This window comes from Bos grunniens, chromosome 10 (assembly GCF_055505025.1).
Source record: "Bos grunniens cultivar Pamir isolate PY7600 chromosome 10, Bosgru_T2T1.0, whole genome shotgun sequence".
Lineage (NCBI taxonomy): Eukaryota > Metazoa > Chordata > Mammalia > Artiodactyla > Bovidae > Bos > Bos grunniens.
Genome location: NC_141174.1, coordinates 82,969,163 through 82,993,855, shown reverse-complemented (window position 1 = coordinate 82,993,855; position 24,693 = coordinate 82,969,163). Strand labels below are relative to the sequence as shown.

At 38.1% G+C, this 24,693-nt stretch overlaps 1 protein-coding gene across 2 annotated transcripts in view; it reads left to right on the top strand.

Annotated features, from left to right (window-relative positions):
• ARIH1 (ariadne RBR E3 ubiquitin protein ligase 1) overlaps nt 1-24,693 on the top strand; it is a 104,595-nt gene that overhangs the window by 15,497 nt on the left and 64,405 nt on the right. The window contains exon 2 of one of the 2 annotated variants that reach the window (XM_086322662.1): nt 14,152-14,219. The exons of the other annotated variant lie outside the window; for it this stretch is intronic. Within the exon in view, the coding sequence (XP_086178788.1) occupies nt 14,152-14,219 (68 nt within the window). The remainder of the gene's footprint in view (nt 1-14,151; nt 14,220-24,693) is intronic. 2 annotated transcript variants of the gene reach the window in all.

Sequence of the window (24,693 nt, the reverse complement as noted above, 5' to 3'; positions counted from 1 at the left end):
AGTGTGTGAGGTGAGTGCAATTGTGCGGTAGTTTGAGCATTCTTTGGCATTGCCTTTCTTTGAGATTGGAATGAAAACTGACCTTTTCCAGTCCTGTGGCCACTGCTGAGTTTTCCAAATGTGCTGGCATATTGAGTGCAGCACTTTCACAGCATCATCTTTCAGGATTTGAAACAGCTCAACTGGAATTCCATCACCTCCACTAGCTTTGTTCGTAGTGATGCTTTCTAAGGCCCACTTGACTTCACATTCCAGGATGTCTGGCTCTAGGTGAGTGATCACACCATCGTGATTATCTGGGTCATGAAGATCTTTTTTGTACGGTTCTTCTGTGTATTCTTGCCACCTCTTCTTAATATCTTCTGCTTCTGTTAGGTCCATACCATTTCTGTCCTTTATCGAGCCCATCTTGGCATGAAATGTTCCCTTGGTATCTGATTTTCTTGAAGAGATCTCTAGTCTTCCCTATTCTGTTGTTTTCCTCTATTTCTTTGCATTGATCGCTGAGGAAGGCTTTCTTATCTCTTCTTGCTATTCTTTGGAACTCTGCATTCAGATGCTTATATCTTTCCTTTTCTCCTTTGCTTTTCACTTCTCTTCTTCTCACAGCTATTTGTAAGGCCTCCCTAGACAGCCATTTTGCTTTTTTGCATTTCTTTTCCATGGGGATGGTCTTGATCCCTGTTTCCTGTACAGTGTCACGAACCTCCGCCCACAGTTCATCAGGCACTCTATCAGATCTAGTCCCTTTAATCTATTTCTCACTTCCACTGTATAATCATAAGGGATTTGATTTGGGTCATACCTGAATGGTCTAGTGGTTTTCTCCACTTTCTTCAATTTAAGTCTGAATTTGGCAATAAGGAGTTCATGATCTGAGCCACAGTGAGCTCCCAGTCTTGTTTTGCTGACTGTATAGAGCTTCTCCATCTTTGGCTGCAAAGAATATAATCAACCTGATTTCGGTGTTGACCATCTGGTGATGTCCATGTGTAGAGTCTTCTCGTGTGTTGTTGGAAGAGGGTGTTTGCTATGACCAGTGCTTTCTCTTGGCAAAACTCTTATTAGCCTTTGCCTTGCTTCATTCCGTATTCCAAGGCCAAATTTGCCTGTTACTCCAGGTGTTTCTTGACTTCCTGCTTTTGCATTCCAGTCCCCTATAATGAAAAGGACATCTTTTTTGGGTGTTAGTTCTAAAAGGTCTTGTAGGTTCATAGAACCGTTCAACTTCAGCTTCTTCAGCGTTACTGGTTGGGGCATAGACTTGGATTACTGTGATATTGAATGGTTTGCCTTGGAAATGAAGAGAGATCATTCTGTTGTTTTTGAGATTGCATCCAAGTACTGCATTTCAGACTCTTGTTGACCATGATGGCTACTCCATTTCTTCTAAGGGATTCCTGCCCACAGTAGTAGATATAATGGTCATCTGAGTTAAATTCACCCATTCCAGTCCATTTTAGTTTGCTGATTCCTAGAATGTCGACATTCACTCTTGCCATCTCCTGTTTGACCACTTCCAATTTGCTGTGATTCATGAACCTGACATTCCAGGTTCCTATGTAATATTGCTCTTTATAGCATCGGACCTTTCTTCTATCACCAGTCACATCCACAACTGGGTATTGTTTTTGCTTTGGCTCCATCCCTTCATTCTTTCTGGAGTTATTTCTCCACTCATCTCCAGTAGCATATTGGGTACCTACTGACCTGCGGAGTTCCTCTCAGTATCCTATCATTTTGCCTTTTCATACTGTTCATGGGGTTCTTAAGGCAAGAATATTGAAGTGGCTTGCCATTCCCTTCTCCAGTGGACCACATTCTGTCAGACCTCTCCCCCATGACCCACCCATCTTGGGTGGTCCCACAGAGCATGGCTTAGTTTCATTGAGTTAGACAAGGCTGTGGTCCTAGTGTGATTAGATTGGCTAGTTTTCTGTGATTATGGTTTCAGTGTGTCTGCCTTCTGATGCCCTCTTGCAACACCTACCATCTTCCTTGGGTTTCTCTTACCTTGGACGTGGGGTATCTCTTCACGGCTGCTCCAGCAAAGCGCAGCCCCTGCTCCTTACCTTGGATGAGGGGTATCTCCTCACCACTGCCCCTCCTGACTTTGAACGTGGAGTAGCTCCTCTAGGCCCTCCTGCGCCCGAGCAGCTACCTCTCCTTGGACTTGGGGTTGCTCCTCCCGGCTGCCGCCCCTGGCCTCGGGTGGAGGGTAGCTCCTTCCGGCTGCTGCCCCTGACCTCGCGCGCGGGTTGGGTTGGGGGTAGCTCCTCCCGGCCGCCGCCCCTGACCTCGGACGTGGGGTAGCTCCTCTTGGCCGCCGCCCCTTGGGCATGGGGTCCTCCTGGCTTCTGCCCCTGATCTTGGACATGGGGTAGTTCCTCTCGGCTGCGCTTGTGTGCCATCGCAGCCGCCTGCACTTAATCTGGGTGTTTGTAATATTTGTAATATTTCTGACTTTGTGTCTAGTTGTGGTTTTCTCTATGTTTTGGAGAAGGAAATGGCAACCCACTCCAGTGTTCTTGTCTGGAAGACCCCCTGGACGGAGAAGCTTGGTAGGCTACAGTCCATGGGGTCGCAAAGAGCTGGACACGACTGAGCGACTTCACTTTCTTTCACTTTGTTTATTTTGCTTTGTGTTTTCAGAACCTTTTGAATCTTTGGGGGTGATGTCCTGGGGGTTTTGGAAATTCTGTTTTGCCTGTATCCTGTTTCCTCAAGTTGCACATATATTAGAGCTTTTTATTATGTTCCATATGTGTTCGATGCTCTTTTGTGTATCTTATATCCTTTTTTCTCTGTGCTTCAGTTTGATTGATTTCTATTGATCTGTTGTCTGAGTCTCTACATCTGTCTTCTCCTTTGTCTGATTTGCTATTAAACACCCCTCAATTATTTCAGGTACTATATTCTGGAGTTTCCATTTAATTCTTTTTTACTGATGCTGATTTTCTAGTGATATTTTTCTTTTTCATTTGTGTTACATCTTCTGCATTATATTCTCCAGCATATTAAGAATTTATTACTAAAGGTTTTGTCAGCTAACTCCCAACATCTGAATTATCTGTTAGTCTCTACCATACTATTTTGTTTTCAGTCATGTGTTCTTGTCATTTGACATATTTTGATTACATGCCAGTACCACTATATAAAGTATTTAGAGATTCTGAATGATGATGGATTCCTCCAGAGAGGATTTTTATTTTTCCTTCTGCTTGACAGTGAGAGTAGTGAGTGGTTGTCTTAATCCAGTAAGGCTGAGTTCTAGCCCTGTTCAGTTCTAGTCTCTCTTACGTGCCATTGGCTTTTTTTTTTCTTCAACTAAGAATTGATGTTTTTCATCAGTCCCTCTCCTAAGGGCTCCCAAACTTTATTTCCTTCCCAGACTGCTGGAAGCACCAATCTATGTTTCAGAGGCTCTAGATTTTTAGTCTTGGCCCTGTGTGATCCCAGGATTCAGTAAATGTTCTGGGGGGAAGACCAGCCATTCCTCTACTCATTGAGATACCCCTTCAAGTCTCAGTATTAGTTTCATTTAGTTCTAATAAGTTAACGCAAAGTTAGTGACTCTGAACAACAAAAATTCATTATTTTACAGTTGAGAAAGTCAAAAGTTCAAAGTGAATCTCACTGGGCAGGCTGTGTTCCTTCTGGAGGTCCTAGGGGAGAATCTATTCCCTTGACTGTTTCACTATTAGAGGCTGCTTACATTCCTTGACTTACGGCTTCCTAACTCTAACCTTCAAAGTCAGAAAAGCATAGCATCTTCAGTTCTTTTCTCCACTTTTGCCTCCTCCTTCTTTTAAAAAGACCCTTTGATTACATTGGGTTGACCTGGAAAATCTCTAAGGCAGCTAATTAGCAGCTTTAGTTACCTCCGCAACAGTAATTCCTCTCTGCCACGTATTATAAATTCATGGGTTCCAAATATTAGGATATGAACATCTCAGGGTGGGGGAACCACTTTTCTGCCTGTCAGTAGCACCCCTCTGTGGTAGATTATCAGTATTCTGCTTTGCTCCCAGAATTCTCAAGTGCCTCCAGGGAAACCACTGAAGTTGTAAAATTACCACCTTCTCTAGTTTTTGTTGCCTTCACAGCTCTCTGCTGTTTTCAGACATGATTTTGGGACATTATCCAGCTTTTCTGGTTCTGGATGGGGATGGTTGTATACATCTTAACTATATTCTACCTGAAAATGGAATACTAAATACTTTTAAAAATCAGTCAATATCCTTAGTCTATCAGATCTGTCTTGGAGATTTTTGAAGCATGCTTTCCATGGGTGCATACAGCCACATTGTGGGCTTTTGAACTTCAATTCCAGCTAGCAAGTATGACAATTTAAAGATTGGAGTAAGGGAATGTCTGAGATTTGGGAAAATAACAGGATAGAGGGGAAAAAAGATCTAATTTACTCATTTTTATGTAAGGAAAGATTTGTAAACATAGAAGTGGTAATAATCACTGATATTTATGAACTATGCTAGGTGTTTTCATTCATGTTTATTAGTTTATTACAAAGTCCCAAGAAAGTAGCATTATCTCTATTATATAGATGAGTAAATTGAAGGTAGAGAAGCTGAGAAATTATTTTCTCAGGGAATCTCAGAGTTTCTCTATTACAGACTGGTGGAGGACTGGTGGGTCTTTTTGACTTAAGATAAAAATTCTTTCTGCTATACCAAACTTTTTCAGACCTTAGTTGGACTTTATGACTGAGTCAAATCCTCATACCTTTTTTTTTTTTGCTATGCTGAAAAGTTTATAGTACTAAAAGAATCTTTCATTTTAGCTAATTGACTAATTTTAAATGTCTCTTGTATTAGTTATCTATTGCTGCATAACACATTACCTAGCACTAGGGGTTTAAAACAGCAAGCATTTATTATAGTTTTAGGTTGCTTAGCCGGAGAAGGCAATGGCACCCCACTCCAGTACTCTTGCCTGGAAAATCCCATGGACGGAGGAGCCTGGTGGGCTGCAGTCCATGGGGTCGTGAAGAGTCAGACACGACTGAGCGACTTCACTTTCACTTTTCACTTTCATGCACTGGAGAAGAAAATGGCAACCCAATCCAGTGTTCTTGCCTGGAGAATCCCAGGGGCGGGGAAGCCTGGTGGGCTGCCGTCTATGGGGTCGCACAGAGTCAGACACGACTGAAGCGACTTAGCAGCAGCAGCAGGTTGCTTAGCAGGGTGATTCTGGGTCAGGGTCTCTGATTAGGTTGTAGTCGTCCTGTCAGCCTAGGATGCCTTTATCTTAAAGCTTGGTTTGTGTTGAAGAACTGCTTTCAAGAGGACTCACGTAGTTGTTTGGTAGAAGACTAGTTCTTTATCACATGGGCCTCTTCACTGGGCTACTTTAGTGTCCTCGCTACAAGTTAGTTGACTTCCAACTAGACCAAGTGGTCCAAGGAACCTAGACAGATACAGTAAATGTTTTCATGGTTTAGCCTTATTTTGTGATTTCTGCATTGTCCTATTGGTTATACAGGGCTTCCCTGGTGACTCAGTAGTAAAGAATCTGCCTACCAAGCAAGAGACCTGGGTTCAATCCCTGGGTCCAAAAGATCTCCCAGAGAAAGAAATGGCAGCTCACTCCAATGTTTCTGCCTTGGAAATCCCATGGACATAGGAGCCTGGTGGGCTGCAGTCCATGGGGTCACAGAAGTGTTATGACATGCTGCTGCTGCTAAGCCGCTTCAGTCGTGTCCGACTCTGTGCGACCCCAGAAACGGCAGCCCACCTGGCTCCCCTGTCCCTGGGATTCTCCAGGCAAGAACACTGGAGTGGGTTGCCATTTCCTTCTCCAGTCACGACATGACTTAGTGAGTAAACAACAGCAGTTGGTTACACAGTCAAACCTGTTCACTGTGGGAGGGAACTGCACATATCCCAGAGGGCAAAGATCACTGGGGGCCATCTTGGAGGCTGGCCTACCACACAGACTATGTGAAAAGGAAGGGAAAGATACAGAACTGTGGTTATGACACTTTATTAGTTTCAGGATCATGAGATTAAAAAAATTTTTTTTACATTATGCTTAATAAATAACAAAAAGGGAACTCGAAAGCTCCCCAAACTGGGTGTATATATAAAGCTCTTAAGTACATAATAATTACTTTGTCTATTTAATTCATATTTCTTATCTTATAAAACTCGTACCTTATCTAAGACTAGAGTCTGACCCATCTACATTACTGTGTAACCTTAGACTAACTTGGTTTATAGTTTGAACCTGCCCTTGCAGAAGGAAAGGTTTGGACATGATTTCTAAAGCTCCTTTCTAGGTATAAAATTCAGGTGACAAAAGGTAATTAGTGTGAATGCTTTCAAGATAGGGAGCTGAAAGACCAAAGCCTCCTTTCCATCTGATCTAATGGCCCTGTCTATCTTGAAATTGGTCCTCTTGGATTTTATAACACTGTTCCTAAAAACATTATACATCTTCCTGTCATCATGTTCTGCCAAATCTGTGCTAAACTTTTACGTTCATGTGCTTCCCCTTGGTGTGCTTTGGCAGTAGGTGTACAAAGATGATTGGAGAACACTTTCCTTTCCAGGGCTCCTAGTCTAGGAAGGGCAAACACATAAATCAATCCTTGACTGTAAAGGCAGTAACTAGGACCTATAATGCCTGCTTTTATCCACATGTAGCTTAATCTCAGTTATATCCTGTTTCTTGATTTGCTCTGGTCTGGTTTTTCATAGTTGAGTATCTTGGTTTATTGCCATTACCCAGAAATCCCACCCCTACCAGTTTGTCTTTTGAGATGTTATTTTTACACCAGGTCAACCCTGATGTGTTTTCACTTTTGTTGTAGTTAGACCACTCTTTGCTGTTTGGTTAAGGAAAGCCTTGCCTTCCGAAGACACTAGCTGGTTTTTAGGAAAGAAGGAAAGTAGTCCTTTGGATAAGTCTTGCTAGAAGATATTAGAAGTTATTAGAAGGTTCTCATTGGCAACATCAGAAAAATGAAAAGAATGAAAAGAGTGATATTGATGGAAAATGGGGCCTTATCAGTGTGGTGTGATTACCACAGGTTTTTTTAGGAAATGCTGAATGTCTCCTTTTTTTCTGAGTGGTCATCCTGTTCAATTTTATGACAGTGTCAAAAATGTTCATACTTGGTCTGTTTATGGCCTGAGAAAGTACACCGTATCTTTACCAATCTTGATAGGCAGTAGGAATGGGACAGGAAATGGTGCTTATGAGGAACCTACTAAGCCTAGGGCTTCTTGAGCCTAGAGGGTTCCATTAACTAGGTTACCAGAGGATGCAGATTAGGATAAAAGATTCTTAGCCTGATAGATCAGACTTCTCATAATTTGACCTTTATCTACTTTATCCATCATTTCTTCACACTCATCTTGACACAACAAAATAATAGTCCCTGTGAAATGATAGTCCCTGTGAAATTCTCCTTTGTGACTTTGTCTTTTTTCCTTTCAGATGATTTTCCCCTAATAAACTCATTAATACTTCAAGACTCACCTTAAACATCATTTCATCTTTGAATCTTTCCCTTTGAGTGGGTCTCAGAATTTTGTATATATAATACTATTATTTAAAAAATAATTTGTTATTCTCTTGCTAATGGATTTTGAAAATCCTGATCAGTGTTACCTTTGGTATTCTCATTGACTCCCACATTTCCTGCAACATGGCTAATAAACATGGATTTGAAGAGTCAAAATTAAATGTGAATGAGTTTTATTATTGATAAAAAAATAAGTCTTGGTACTACTCCTGTGTTTTTCCTTTATGAATGGTTCACATTCCTCTTCTGTTGACTTCATCAAATTAAATCTTCTCTCATTCTCTAATATATTTTCCATTTTTTTTGTTTTGAACCAGTTGTTAAGGGAATATTAGTCATCACAACAGTTCTCTGAAGTAGATGGTATTTTTACTATTTTATGGATAAGGAAACTGAGACTTAGAGGAATTAAGTAGCTTGCCCAGGCTTTCATGGGGTCGAAACTCAGTATTTTAGATCATTAAATAGAAATAAAACATATATGACTGCTCTTGTCTTATGTGTTGGGTATTTTCTGTTTGTCTCTCCAGATCTGCTCTTTGTCTTTCCAACTCTGTATGCCCCAGGAGACTAACTTGTATAGTCAGTGGACTGTTTTATGACTTTAGTGCTGTTGCTTATGAATCCAAATAAATAATAAACCAGTGTGCGGATAGAGGCAGAAGTCTACTATGTACCCCATTTAAACTTTGCATCTTACATATGTACCATCTTCAAGAAAATTTCAAGCCAAAATTGGTATTTACTACTTTCCATTCCAATTTAAGCATTTAAGCATTAAAAACAAAGTTTTTTTAATGCTTAATGTTAAAACAAAGTTTTAACATTAAAAATTGATGTATGTTGTAGAATGCACACATGTATAATGTAAAATTTGTGATTTATATATGGAATGACAAACTGAGGCCAGTAGTCCTCAAAGTCTGCGTTCCCCTGACAGACACATTAAAGAGGTTCTAGGTGAATAGCGTGGTGAAATTGTTGTCAATGCACTAGATAACAAATGCTTCATATATTTAAAGGGATATTAGCTGATTTGACTTATTTTGTTCAAAAATGAGAAAATGTTTCTTTTGTGAAGTTCTTAGAGGACCGTATTACTGATAACACACCATTTAAAGTTAAATCTATATTTTTCAACCTTCTGTTCTTATAAAACAAAAACTTAGAGTGAGCCTCATTGTTATTTGCTGCTGCTGCTGCTGCTGCTGCTAAGTCGCTTCACTCGTGCCCGACTCTGTGCGACTCCATAGACGGCAGTCCACCAGTCTCCCCGGTCCCTGGGATTCTCCAGACAAGAACACTGGAGTGGGTTGCTATTTCCTTCCCCAATGCATGAAAGTGAAAAGTGAAAGTGAAGTCGCTCAGTTGTATCTGACTCTTAGCGACCCAATGGACTGCAGCCTACCAGGCTCCTCCGTCCATGGGATTTTCCAGGCAAGAGGACTGGAGTGGGGTGCCATTGCCTTCTCCGCATTGTTATTTAATATGAAAGTAATGCTCCTTTGAAAAGAAAATATGTATGTGTATGTATATATAATTTTACTTACCAGTCTGACTTTTTAAATATAATCATTACATTTCATTGGCCCTAAACATTTTGTTTGTTTTGTATTAATATAATCATCTCAACTCACATTGCATTAATATAGTTATCCTGGGTCCTCAGAATATATGAGTATCTGTAGCTTGATTTATAATATGTATTCCACTCAACTATAAAGCCGAAAGGGTGAGAATAGCACTTTAAAATTTATAAAAATCCTGTAGTCATCCTTAGGAATGAAAGTGTAATAAATAAACAGTAGTTAAAGAATGAAGGATGATAATAAACTTGTCAACTATTTGATATCAAAGTCAACACAATTTTTGATTCATGTAGAGTAAGGTTAATAGGAATGAAAAAGATCTTAAAGATCTTATGCTGGCCAGCAACTTACCAAGTGTACTGTCTCCCTGTTAAGTGGTCCCTGAGCCTGTTCTTAAATGTCTACCATGACTTAAACCCCCACAGCTGTTCTAGAAGTAAGTGCATTTCATATTTGAACAGCTCTGATATTGAATTTTTCCATATGTTAATATCTGTTTATTTGTAGCTTTTTTCTTGAACCTACCTGATTCTAACCCTTCCTCATGATAGCCTTTCTGTAATTTTTAAAGAGTTATTTAACATATTGGAAATTACCAATGCATTAAACTATATCTAGGCTAATATTTGTGTGTGTGTGCAGAATCTAGAATAAAGCTTCTACTTTACTTTTTAAAAAAATTTTATTTATGTTTTAATTGAAGGATAAATGCTTTACAGAATTTTGTTGTTTTCTGTCAAACCTCAGCATGAATCAGCCGTAGGTATACATGTATCCCCTCCCTTTTGAACCCCCTCCCATCTCTCTCCCCATCCCACTTCTCTAGGTTGATACAGAGCCCCTGCTTGAGTTTCCTGAGCCATACAGCAAATTCCTATTGGGTATCTATTTTACAGATGGTAATGTAAGTTTCCATATTACTCTTTGCATATATCTCACCCTCTCCTCTCCTCTCTCCATGTCTGTAAGTCTGTTCTCTATGTCTGTTTCCCGTTTGCTACCCTGTAAACAGATTGTTCAGTACCATTTTTCTAGATTCCATATATATGCCTTAGAGTATGATATTTATCTTTCTCTTGCTGACTTCACTCTGTATAATAGATTCTAGGTTCATCCACCTCATTAGAACTGATTCAGCTGTGTTCCTTTTTATGACTGAGTAATATTCCATTGCGTATATGTACCACAACTTCTTTATCCATTCATCTGTCAATGGACATCTAGGTTGCTTCCATGTTCTAGCTGTTGTAAAGAGTACTGCAGTGAACAGTGGGATGCATGGGTCTTTTTCAATTTTGGTTTCCTCGGGGTATATGCCTAGGAGAGGGATTGCTGGGTCATATGGTGGTTTTATTCCTTGTTTTTTAAGGAATCTCCATATCATCTTCCATAGTGGCTGTATCAATTTACATTCCCACGAACAGTGCAAGAGCATTTCTTTTTCTCCACACCCTCTCCAGCATGTATTGTTTGTAGACTTTTTGATGAGGCCCTTCTGACCGGTGTGAGGTGATATCTCATTGTAGTTTTGATTTGCATTTCTCTGATAATGAGCGATGTTGAGCATCTTTTCATGTGTGTGTTAGCCATCTGTATGTCTTCTTTGGAGAGATGTCTGTTTAGATCTTTTCCCCACTTTTTAATTGGGTTGTTTGTTTTTCTGGTATTGAGTTGTATGAGCTGCTTATATATTTTGGGAATTAATCCTTTGTCAGTTGTTTCATTTGCTATTATTTTCTCCAATTCTGAGGATTGTCTTTTCACCTTGCTTATAGTTTGCTTTGCTGTGCCTCACTTTTTATGGATTGTTAAAGATTGTTATGAACTGGTATTTTGGATTCAGACTTGTCTGTGTCTGCTCAAAGTTACAGAAAGTAGGATACTGATGCAGCACTTACGCATCCTGTTCTGTTAAATAAATGCCAGGCAAAGCAGAAGCAGATGTTTCTTCATACCCTCATTGCAGACATTGGCAAGTTTTGCATAACAAGTGAATAGCTAACTCATCCTGCTGTTACTCTTTTATTGATAGTCACTGTTGATGTTATATATTCTTTTTTTTTTATTCTTGCCTTTAAGGGAAAAGAAGCAAAATCTCATTCAGAAAAATGAAGCAGCCATACTTAGGTTTAGAACAGAGACATCAGTTTGCATTTTGACCTGTTGAGTGACTGTCTTCCAGCAAAGAATAGACAATTCTTCAAAATTATACACATTTTGCTAATTAGAAATCCCTTGGAGAATCTCACTGCCATTCATTTTCAACTAGCATCAGTTATTTTGGGAAAGTGTGTCTGGATATTTCAACTCTTGTTTAAACAGAATGTGGCCTTCCCTCATGGCTCAGTGGTAAAGAATCCTCTTGCCAATGCAGGAGACGTGGATTTGATCCCTGAGTCAGGAAGATCTCCTGGAGAAGGAAATGGCAACCCACTCCAACATTCTTGCTTGGAAAATCCCATGGACAGAGGAGTCTGGTGGGCTGCAGTCCATGGGGTCACAAAAGAGTCAGACATAACTGAGCAACTAAATGACAACTACTATGGTATTTCCTCTGACTCTGCATTTATATAAATAAAAGCAGTTGTTGGACAGTATTAACTGGTTGACTCTGATTAAAATGTTTTCTACTGCCTTTTTTTACGCTTCTGAATCAGTTTAAGTGAAGACTATTACGAAATTGTGATGGAAATTTCTTATCTTTGTTAATCAGGCTTTTCTTCATTCTGTGTAACCAAAGCAAAATACAGAAATAAGTTGCATACTGGGGCCAATATGACTGAACTGTATAGCCTCTGATAAAAAAAATTTTTTTTAAACAGCTTTAGTATTCTAAGACTGTTGATATATTTGTTAAGGATTAGACTGTCATCTTTTTGTTTGTGCATATATTTTCTTGGCTCAAAATTCAAAAAGTACAAAAGATAAAAAAGAAAATTTCCTGCCTTAATATCTTAACTACCTGATTCCCTCCCTCAGAGCTAATCACTACTCTTATTATCTTTATTCTTAGTACTTTTCTCTTAGAAATAGAACCCCCACAATTCTCCTAACCTGATTTTTATCCTCCTTTTAAGATCCTAAATATGATTATTTTATGGATTCCAAAAATAATGCTTCGGTTTAATTGAGAACAGTATATAAGTTGAGTACTTGATTGATTTTTACCTAATATTTTCTTAGCTACACTGTTCTGGGGGACTACAGATACTGGACAGTTGTTTAAGGTGGTTTGTATAAATAAATTATAATACAGTGACATGTCCAGCAGTAGAATTACAGGAATCAAAAAGGAATGTTTAGTGCTATTTTCTGGAAAGTACCGACAGGTAGAAGTGGGTCTGAAGCTGGGTTTTGAAAAATGAATAGTAACTTAGTTAGGCAAATGGGATTGGAGATGGAATTCCAGACAGAGGAGCAAGAGCAATAGAATGTACAAAAGGTAGAAGCTGTTAATGGTCTAAATTGTTGAATGAACAATTAGGATTGGGAAGTAGTGTGGTCAGAGCTGGACCTAGACAGGTTATGCATTTTGTGAAAGGTTTTAGCATAGTGCTAAATGAGATGGGGCCAGTTGAAACAACTGTAAACTCTTAATATAGGATTAGTGTTGAGAAGTACCACTTTGTTGGCAGTATAGGGAGTAAATGAGAACAGGGTGACATTAGGAAGCAGGGAGAGTAATGAGAAATGTATTATAATCTGGGCAAGAAATACACGATGAGGTTGTGAAAGCAGGAATGGAGAGGTAGGAGAGGTATTCAGGTATTAGGAGGTAGCATCAGTGAGAATTGAATTATTTTATTAGGAGACAAAATAGTTTAGTGGTTAAGACTTTGACATTGTATAGAACTTAGTTCCAGCTATTTTTTTTTAACCTTTTATCAGCTGTGTGACTTTATATCAATTATATAATTTTAATCAGTTTCTTTTGCTCATCTATTATAATGTAGTTGAAGCTTTAAGCAGTCTGCATTTCACTTTCTGAATTAATAGTTCCTTTCCATTCTCCCAGTAAAGCAGGCTTATTTGATGTTCATGGCAAGCTCTCAGCTTGTTAATCTTCCTAGATAAGTAAAACTAAATGAGGAAATTAACCAGTTGCATAGGACTCATCATACTATATGATGCCATTTATATGAAGTGTCCAGAATAGGCAAGTCCTTGGAGACAAAAAACAGGCTGGATGGGGAAAGAGGAAAACAGGGAGTGACTGCTAGTGAGTATGGGGTTTGTTTTGGGGGTGATGAAATGTTCTAAAATTGATGGTTAACACATCTATGTGTCACAACTCTGAATGTAATCAAAACCACTGAATCACATACTTTGAATTTTATGGTGTATGGATTTGAGGTAACAGGAAAACTCCACATCGCTTTAAAAAATACTGTTGATAGTTTTGTTTGTAAGTGTTTTACTTTATCTTAGAAATTGGCCTAAATGGCACTAACACATTGTTTTAAGCCACCCAAGTAATCTAGATGTGGTGTGAGCAAACATTTTTACATAGTCACGAAAGTACACAATAATAAAATGCTGAAATATGACTTTCATTCAATGATTCCCACTAATAAACTCGAATCACACAGGCCTTGGCACTACATTAGAAATTGTGTGTAATAATTGCCATTTTAATATTTCATAGAAAGTCTTTGGATGTGATAGCTTCTTGTGTGTTAAAGAGCAACCTCTATTTGAAGAAATTGTGTGGTGTGATTACAGAAATACCTGCTATATTGGTAACTGCTGATGGTATTAAAAATACTGATTATTTTGCCTTTGGCAATGGTACTATTTCTACTTGAAAGGGAATACTATGGAAGTCAAGAATAGTTTATGTAGTATGTGTATGGGAGAGTTGCAGATATGAAGTTTAGGTATTTACTATAGAATGCAGGCATGTTTTCTGGTTCCTCCCTCTCCTGTATATACTTTGATTTTAATTTTTAATCAAGTCTGTCTATCTGGCCTTTGCCGCTGTGGCCCATTGATCTGTCCATCTGTCTGTTACAGTGCATATTGGGTACTTCCAGACGTATGAATTCAGTGATGCAAAGGACAGGAGGGCTGCAGCAGCAAAGGTAGGACAGAATCATTCCAAAGACAAGTTATTAAAGGATTATTAACATATGTATATGTGAGCACATATTGAAAGCAGCATCTAGTATTTTAAGGGCATACAATTTATCCTATAAATCGATATGGAAAGCCTGGTCTGACATGACAAATTTGACATATCTGTTTATAAAGGGCACAGTTTTACTGTTTTTTAAGCCAGAAGTTTACTTGGTATTCAGGCAACAAAGTAAATTGATGTTTGCCACTATCTTTTTAAAAATGATGAATAATAGAAATGATTAAATGGAAGGTATTTATGACGCTTGCTTGATTCATGAACCTGGTTGATTTTCAGAATCTATGACAACAGAAAATCCCATTTGTAAAACTGGGAGAAGAAGCAGGAAAAATAGATTGATCTGGCCATGCATATATATTTATGTATTAATGTTATATATCTGATCCTATTTTGATGAAAATAATTAAATCCTGGTGGTTCTTTTAACTTATGTAAGGAACCTTAAGGATTTTTACTTAAATATTGGTACCATTTACTCATATTTGTATCCGTTTACTTGCTAAATGATCACATTTGTAATAGCTCTTCCTGGCTTTTTTTGGGTAAATGTTGGATTAAAATGAGAGAGCAACAGCACTTTTATACTTAATCCTAAGAGGTAAATCACAGCCAAGTTATAAGAACTTAGGCAGTACAGTGCAAACATTTGAAGAAAAAGACGTGAAAGGCTTATATATTGTGTAATATGGTAAAGTGTTGGATTGCTTATTTATTCCTCTAGTATTGATTGTAAAGTGAGATTTTATAGGGATAACTGAATGATACAGATATTTGCATCATTTTCTTTGCTGTTGTGCTTCCAAAAGACAGGGGTGGTTTTTCTAGCAGGTAATTATAGTGTTTCTCAAGGCTTCCTGAGTGAAAAGGCAGATAAAAGTTGGCATTTGGATTTCAGTGAAGATTACGAGATGTTCAAAATGACTTTAAAATGAAGATCTTAGATATCGGTAGCGTAAATTCTGGCCCCAAAAGTTAATAGTTATAATAAACTCTCTATGCTATATTGAAGAGATCTAGTATACTGTCACTTGAATGTGAAAATGTATTTTGAAGTGCCGTTTCTTGGTGTACTGTAGTAGAGAGAGATCTTTAATCAGTAGTGTTGAGGTGTTTCGGTGTATTTTAAGATCTTCCCCACACACACCAGGATTTTTTGATCTTAGAAACCTTTTTGGTTAACTTTTTAAAATTTTCATACCTTCTTTCAAATGTTTTTTAGGTATTTCGTGGTGTAAAATAAATCACAAATTATTATCTTTTTGTGTGGCATGAATGTTAGTCATGAATCTATAGTTTCTTCAGAATTGTCAGACCTAGTAGTCCAACTCACTATAAAGAAAAATAGTTCTGAATTTCAGAGACCTAAGTATGTTCTAATGTTGACTGCCACTATTGCCATTTCAAAAGTAACTTCTGCTTTTTGGTTTTCACTTTTTTAAAAATGTATGTTGGTAGCACCTTTACAAAATCTAGTTAATCTATGTCTTTATGAAAAGGAATTCTTAGTAAGGGGGTGAAGAGGAAACTGTTGAACTGTATCTAAATCATTGCTAAGATTTGATTTTTTTAAAGTTGTGCTTGTTTATGCTTTTGTCAATAAACTTTAATCTACAACTGACAACTGTTAAGAATCCTAAAATTTTCAGTAGTCTGATAAAATATTATTTGGTTGTTTTAACATTTTTTTTGAATTGCCATTTCATGTCCTTTGTGCCTTTTCTTATTGAGTTCTTAATAGGATAGTTTTTGTAGTTCTTTTCTCCCATCTGTAATTTGTGGTTTAAAGTAATACATATGATGACAGATAAAAAACTAAGATAAAATTATATAAAAATGATTTCAGAGAGGGTGCCTGTAAGAGTGCTGAATCTTCAGCTTTCACAAGGAATGTGGTAATATCTAAAATGGAAAGATAGTAACTATATGAGCATAAGCATATTATTTAGGATAAATTTAAAAACAAGGAGAAACAGCTAAAAGAATTGTAAATGGTTGCCTCAAAGGATTGGAAATAAATAGCATCTGGGATATGGCCAAGATGGTTGTTAAGCTTTGAGGTTACCATTACCTTCTAAAACTGTGTACATACTCTAAAAAAAAATCAAGTGATTCAATGCAGTCCCATCATTAAAGGTCCACATTTAGTGATACTTCATTCTTTAAAATCCTCTCTGCAGATATATGTAAAAATGTTCTTAGTCCAAGCCTTCATGAAGGAAGATTCCAGTTGTATGTATCACATGGTTCTTATTTAATTCTTAACCGTTGAGCTGTGTATTTTGAGGATAATTAGCAAGAGAATGTACTGGAGATGTACATGACCTGTTACAGCTTACTTGTAAAACTTGCTTTAAATGATACAAGAGTATATATTATATATTTTTGTCTATTTTAGGATCATTTGCATTTATGATCTTTAAAGACATTTACAATCTCTTTATTTTCAAGTAAAATTTTTCATAAAAAAGCATTTGTAAGATGCTTTAAAAATTTGCTTAAAACTTTCACAACTCAAAGTATAAGCCCTATGATTTTCAAATAATCGCACATCTAAAATATTCTACAAAATTTTGTGTACCATATATACATGTATAGGTTATGAATAAGAAGTAATCAGTCAGTTGCTAATCAAAATCCTATCACTTACCAATAGCTGTTTTGAGTTGCTGTGTTGGGAACAGAAGGATATGGGTTAAAAGAAATCGCTTAAAGCACTAGGTCAGATACTATTTAAAAAAAACAAAACAGTAGTAGCCGGGAATGTGCATGTGTGTGTTTTTCTAAGTGCCTCCACATGGAGAAATAACTACATACAAGACTGCTTAATGAGAACCTACTGTGTAGCACGGAGAACTCCACCCAGTGCTCTGTAGTGATCTAAATGAGAAGAAAATCCAAAAGAGGACGGATATGTGTATATGTATGGCTGATTCACTTTGCTGTATAGCAGAAATTGACACAGCAGAGTAAAGCAACTATACAGCAATTTGAAAAACCAAGACTTAACAATATTCAGTTTGCGTTGTAGAACTAATTTTTGTGTGCCATCTTTAGATAGTTTGAAGATGGCTGTTAGTGTGAGAAGTGACAGTGCATTGAAGTCACTCAGATGTTTTGTTTCTGTGTTTGGTGGAACACTTTTAGTATGTGCCACGTAGGTATGTGGAATGCTAATACTTTGGGCTTGACCATTGGAATCCAGAGGAGAGAATATGAGTAGATGACTCAGGGTTGCTAAACAATCTTAATTATTTCTCACAGTTTCAGAGCTATGAAAAAAATATTAACATAGGATAAGGTGGTTTATATATAATCTTCATTTGTGGTTTAGATTAGCTCCATTATGCCAAGATAGTTTGGAATTGGAGTTACCTGGTTCTTGGCCTTGCCTTTTAGATTTTTTCCCCCTTGTAATGAGAATTTTTAAGATCTGTTCTCCTAGCAGCTTTCAGATATACAATATGAAATTAACTGCAGTCATCATGTTGTACATTATATCCCTGTGATTTATTTCATTTTTTGAAAACTTCATTCTTTTTGGTGTCGATGGGTCTTCGTAAGTGTGTGCAAGCTTCCTCTAGTTGGGGTGAGCAGGCTCAGAAGTTGTGGCTCCTGGGCTTAGTTGCTCTGCTGCATGTGGAATCTTCCTGGACCAGAGATTGAATTCATGTCCCCTGCACTGCCAGATGGATTCTTATCCACTGTACCACCAGGGAAATCGTAGTTTTTTCCCTGCTCCTAATGGCAGTTAGGAGACTGAGGTCCACCAAAATCTTGTTTGAATGGGGCCTCATGTAGTGGTGAAGATTTAAAAGAGTTAAAAGATCTAAAAAGTTTTAAAAGATTTAAAAGAGTTAAAAGATTTAAAAGATTGTTGTGTAACTTGGCTATTGTTCAGCTACATGTAAAACTAGATAGTGCTATTTAAAGTCATGAATTTGTTTTTCTGTTGTAAAAAAGAAGTTTTACATATTGTTTCTACTGTTCATGTAAATAATATCCCTTCCACCCAACCCGTTTGGTTTGCATTTGGATTTTTACAGAAAAATTTAAGTGATTATACACAGTTTAGTATCCTTCCATTTATAGAAACATTTGTCTTATTCTGACTAAACTCTTGAGACATTCTCTAGAGGTGAAATCTTTGACTCTTCAAATTTGAGATGACGTAGAAGTAATTCCCTTCATAAAATGCCTATACAAGGGCAAGTGAAGAAGAGCAAATTTCAAATTTGAAATGTTATTGATGGGTGGTTGGCTGGGTGCATTCAGTAACAACTTTTGGTACATCAAGATTAAGTTTATAGTTCAGATGCTTACCTCAGAAAACTTTCAAGTAAAGTATCATGGATCTACAGAATTAAAATAGTTAGTCAAAACTTGTTAGTGTTAAATTTTTTAAAAATAATATCAAAGGGTAGTGAGTAGAGTATGAACTTCTTACTGAAATAATCTCCAGGAAGCACTTCAGTGGAAAAGTATCTCAAGAACACTACCCTCAACATTCCTGCACACCCCCCGCCTTTTTTTTACCTTCCTTCTCCTGATAGTTGCTTAGAAGTAAATATTCAAAATTGGAAACTTTGAGGATTAGTGTTGTAAATTTTTTTCCTATTTATATAGTGTTCAAGCCATCTGAGAATTCTGTGATGGTCTTCCTCATCCTCCTAATCTCCGTAATTAGGAGGATGGAGTAGAAAGCCAAAAACTTTATTTCTAAGACTGTTTTGCATTTAGGGTTTTTTAGATGTGAAATAGTTGCTGCCAGTTATTTAATAGGTACATATTTGAGAGGTGTGAAGGAAGTTCATCTTTCTTCCCTTTTCTGCCCCCCATTCCTACCTGCTGCTTTTTTCTGGGTTGTGAAAATTTGATATTTTTCTGCAGTAGCAGAAATGCAGCATCGCATTATCCATTCTTCACCTTTCTATGTTATCAAGAGGCATTTGTAGCAGAGGCGGTAGGGAGGCTCTTGTGTGCATCCCCTTGTTTCATGGTTATCTGGAGGCAGTTGTTGTGGTGATTCTTTGATCCCTTGGATCACAGTTAGCTGCCATTCTTGAATTTAGTAGCTCTATTGGTAGCTCAGTCAATAAAGAATCTGCCTGCAATGCTGGAAACCCAGCTTCAATCCTTGGGTTTGGAAGATCCCTTGGAGAAGGACATGGCAAGCCATTCCAGTATCCTTGCTTGGAGAATCTATGGACTCAGGAGCCTGGTGGGCTACAGTCTGTAGGGTCCCAAAGAGTCAGACAGCAGTGAAGCAACTGAGCACACACGTGCACGTTGCTGGCTTAAGGGCAGAGAGTCCCTTGTGCTTCAGTTGTCTCGTGTTCTGGTGTCATTCTTGGAGACGGTCATAGCCTTACAGCCCCATTCTTCCAGTCCTTGCAACTATTAAGTACCCAGTTGCTCTTATTAACTCTCCCTTTCCTCAAAATACCTAGTGCTTTCTCTTCTGGCACCTAACCCTGATTGATGAAAGTCAAGAGTGTCTTTTGGTGACAGGATCCTACTCTTTAATTTTGTATATCGTACAGTGTGAGCTTTTGATACCTAGAGAATTTATTGTATGTATTTATTGTATGTCATTAACTGTTAATTGTATTGCAGTCTTTTATTGACTCTTGGTATAAAGTTCTCAGCATTCTTACATACTTTTAAAGGGAAGATGTTTATACCTGAATTATACATGATAATTTCTTAGAAGGAAATCAGGTATTTAATTAAATCTGAGAATTTGGAAATGAAACTTTTTACGGTTAGTGTGACCAGCTCAGAATGTTGCTTCCTTACATAGTTTGTACCAGTGCTTCTCAAATTTTAATGTGCATACAGTGTGGATTGGGATTTAGGATTCTGCATTCCTAACTAATTCTTGGGTGATTATGATTTTGTGGGACGCATTTTTGAAGTACTGGGTTGGCCAAAAAATTTGGATTGGTTCTGTAAATTAAGGGACATGTTATCACCCTATTCCTAAACCAGTCCCTGGGGATATAATTCTTAGGGATAGTTTTCTAAACTTTTAAAATTGCACATTCAGTATGTCATAGAAATTTACTTAAAAAAAAAAAAACCCACAAAAATGGAATATTGTGCATTGCTCAGAAACTTGCTTTTTTCAGTCAGTGGTATCTCAGTAATATCCTTCCATTATAGTGTTCACAGGTCTATTTTGTTTTTTAAATTGCTGCATAATATTTTAAGTATGGATATAGCATAATTTATAGGCAGTCTTTTGGGAGAATGTAGGTTATTTTTGCTTTATTGCTGTTACAAATAACGTGCATGTCTACTTTCTTATTCTTACCCTTTTACACTTGAAGATTTCTTTTGGGTAGGTTCCTAAAAGTAAAATTTCTAGATGCATTTTAAGTTTTGATCAGTTCTGCTAAACTGTTGTTACAGAGGTTTTAAGAGAGTTGTCATGTCACTAACATGTTGTGGGCCGTTTCCCCACATCTTTGTTTCCAAATATTATAATTTTTTTTTTAAGATCTTGGCCATTGTGCTAAATTAAAAACAGCCTGTACCTATATTACGGAGAAGGCGATGGCACCCCACTCCAGTACTCTTGCCTGGAAAATCCCATGGACGGAGGAGCCTGGTGGGCTGCAGTCTATGGGATCGCAGAGTTGGACACGACTGAGCGACTTCACTTTCACTTTCCACTTTCATGCATTGGAGAAGGAAATGGCAACCCACTCCAGTGTTCTTGCCTGGAGAATCCCAGGGACGGGGGAGCCTGGTGGGCTGCCGTCTATGGGGTCGCACAGAGTCAGACACGACTGAAGCGACTTAGCAGCAGCAGCAGCAGCAGCAGTACCTGTATTAAGGAGATCAAATATTTCCTTTTGGGCCAGTTATATTCTTTGAATTCATAAACTGCCTATTTTTGTTGGATTATTTGTCTTTTATGGACATACATGTTTATTTACCTTTTATTGTAGGTGTTGCAAATATTTCTATACAGAAGTTTTTGTACTTTATGGCTTTTGGGTTCCTATATTGCTTTAAAAGGCACATTAATAGCTTGTAAAAATTTAAATTGGCAGTAGCTGTCTTAAGGACATCTGACTCTTTGCTACCTCATGGACTGTAGCCTACCAGGCTCCTCAGTCCATGGGATTTTTCAGTCAAGAGTACTGGAGTGGGTTGCCATTTCTTTCTCCAGGGGATCTTCCCGACCCAGGGATCGAACCCAGGTCTACTGCATCGCAGGCAGACGCTTCACCGTTTGAGCCACCCGGGAAGCCCTCTTAAGGAGGTCAGATTAAGGTGAATAGAAACATAGAAGCATGAGCCCATTCTCGTGTAGGAAAATTGTCAGACTGAGTTTTGAAATGGAATCTACAACCTGTTCTATTTTAGATCAAATTTTGAGAGAAAGCTAGCCTTTGTGGGGTCTTTTCTGTGTATGATAATTGGGTTATTATTTTTTTTAATTTTTTTGTTGTTTCATCTTAGACTGCTGTTTTATATTATAAAACCCTTTCATCTAATATTTAGCTTTCCCCTAAAATAAGGATTATCTATTGAGACTTTTCAAAAATAGTTGCTTCTCCATAGTACTAATCCTAGGAATGTCATTCAATAGCTTGGTTGATCTGCCAGGAGATTCTGTCATACTCTAGAGTGTGGGCATGTCTGCATGTATGCATACATCTAGAACTGTGGTTCTCCACCTTGGCTGCATGTTGGAATGCCAGGAAGCTTTCAGTAAATGGTAATGCCAAGATTTTTCCCTTTTGTACCCAGTCCCCTCCTCCACCTCTCCTCCCTTACTTTGCTTCTGATGTATTTAGCCTTGGATGTGGCTTGCACATCAGTTTTTTAAAGTGCTTCATATTCTAATGGACTACCATAGTTGAGGACCATTTGATCAAAGAATAGAGGATGATAGTGCATAAAGTCAGCTGGGACAGTTGTCATATGAGACCCACTTTTTAAAGATCCAGAAATGGAACTTTGGACATACTTTTAAAGCAAGCGCTACTGCTATAACTGTAGAATGTAATTTTCTTCAAATTACTGAAACACTAAGCCACTGTGTTCATATGGGACACAGTGTTCATAAGTTCATACACTTCAGAGCCCTCATAGTGGGAAATTGTTCAGGGTATTAATCCCTAATTCTGGCTGCATACTACTCTTGTCTGGGGGAACTGCAGGTTATATTATAGTTGGATGAAAAGTACACGTATCCATTTCCCATTCCAGACAGTTGAAACCACATTGCTGGTGCTCAAGTCATGTATTGATATTTTTACATTTCCAGAGGAGATCCTAATATGTAGCCAGAATGGGGAAACCATTGTTTTAGAGCTTGTAGCTAGAGATCATGTGAAATTTTGGATTGCCTTATTGTCCTAAAGGTTAAGTATATTGCTGCAAGTATTAATTTTCTAATTATGGTGATTTTGCTCATTAACTGATTTTGTTTGGCTTGTTTGTATCTTCTTATTTTTTTTTTGAAGAAACACCAATAAAAATTGGTGCTTTTGAACTGTGGTGTTGGAGAAGACTCTTGAGAGTCCCTTGGACAGCAAGGAGGTCCAACCAGTTCACCCTAAAAGAGATCAGTCCTGAGTATTCATTGGAAGGACTGATGTTGAAACTGAAACTCTAATACTTTGGCCACCTGATGCGAAGAGCTGACTCATTTGAAAAGACCCTGATGCTGGGAAAGATTGAAGGCAGGAGGAGAGGGGGACGACAGAGGATGAGATGGTTGGGTGGCATCACTGACACAATGGACATGAGCTTGGGTAAACTCCGGGAGTTGGTGAGGGACAGGGAGGCCTGGTGTGCTGCAGTCCATGGGGTCGCAAAGAGTTGGACACGACTGAGGGAGTGAACTGAACTGAGTGACCACCAAGTCTATCCACGTTGCTGCAAATGTCAAAAATTCATTCCTTTTGTGCCTGAGTAATATTCCATTGCATGTATATACACCACATCTGCATCCATTCTTCTGTTGATGGATGCTTAGGTTGCTTCCATATCTTGCCAGTTTCACACACTGCTACTGTGACCATTGCAGTGCATGTATGTTTTTGAATTAGTGGGTATAAAAATACCCAGGAGTGTGATTGATGGGTTGTAAGGTATCATTGCACTTTTAATAGTCAGAATTCCATTATGGGTACTCTAGTACAAGTTAATTACTTTTATAATTTATTTATATTTTAAATTTATATTTGAATTTGCATACACTAAATTTATACTTTTCAGTTCAGTCTCTCAGTCCTGTCCAACTCTTTGGGACCCCATGGATTGTAGCAGTCCTGGCTTCCCTGTCCATCACCATCAAGTTGGTGATGCCATCCAGCTGTCTCATCCTCTGTCATTCCCTTCTCCTGCCCTCAATCTTTCCCAGCATCAGGGTCTTTTCCAATGAGTCAGTTCTTCACAACAGGTGGCCAAAGTATTGGAGGTTTAGCTTCAGTCCTTCCAATGAATATTCAGGACTGATTTCCTTTAGGATTGACTGATTTGTTCTCCTTGAAGTCCAAAGGACTCTAAAGAGTCTTCTCCAACACCACAGTTCAAAAGCATCAATTCTTAGGCACTCAGCTTTCTTTATGGTCCAACTCTCACATCTGTACATGACTACCAGAAAAACCATAGCTTTGACTAGAGGGACATTTGTTGGTAAAGTAATGTCTCTGCTTTTTAATATGCTGTCCAGGTTGGTCATAACTTTTCTTCCAAGGAGCAAGCTTCTTTTAATTTCATGGCTGCAGTCACCATCTGCAGTGATTTTGGAGCCCAAGAAAATAAAGTCTCACTGTTTGCATTGTTTCCCATCAATTTGCCAGAAAATGATGGGACCAGATGCCATGGTCTTAGTTTTTTTGAATGTTGAGTTTTAAGCCAGCTTTTTCACTCTCATCTTTCACTTTCAGCAAGAGGCTCTTAGTTTCTCTTAGCTTTCTGCCATAAGGGTGGTATCATCTGGATATCTGAGGTTATTGATATAAGACAATGTACATCCTTGACGTACTCCTTTCTCAGTTTGGAACCAGTCCATTGTCCCATGTCCGGTTCTAATTCTTGCTTCTTGAGCTGCATACAGATTTTTCAGGAGGCAAGTAGAGTGGTCTGGTATTCCCATCTCTTAAAGAAATTTCCAGTTTGTTGTAATCCACGCAGTTAAAGGCTTTGGCATAGTCACTTTTAGATATATAATTCCATGAGTTTTGACAAATGCCTAGAGAATATAAATTCCATCTCAGCCAGCTTATAGAACAGTTCCATTATTACCCTCTAAAAGGCTCCATTCTTATATCCTGTTTGTCCAAATCATACCACCCCCCAACCGCTGGCAACTAGAAGATTTGTATACCATCTCTGTATTTTGCCTTTTCTACCTTGTCATAAAAATGGAATCTTGCAATAATGTGTAGCCATTT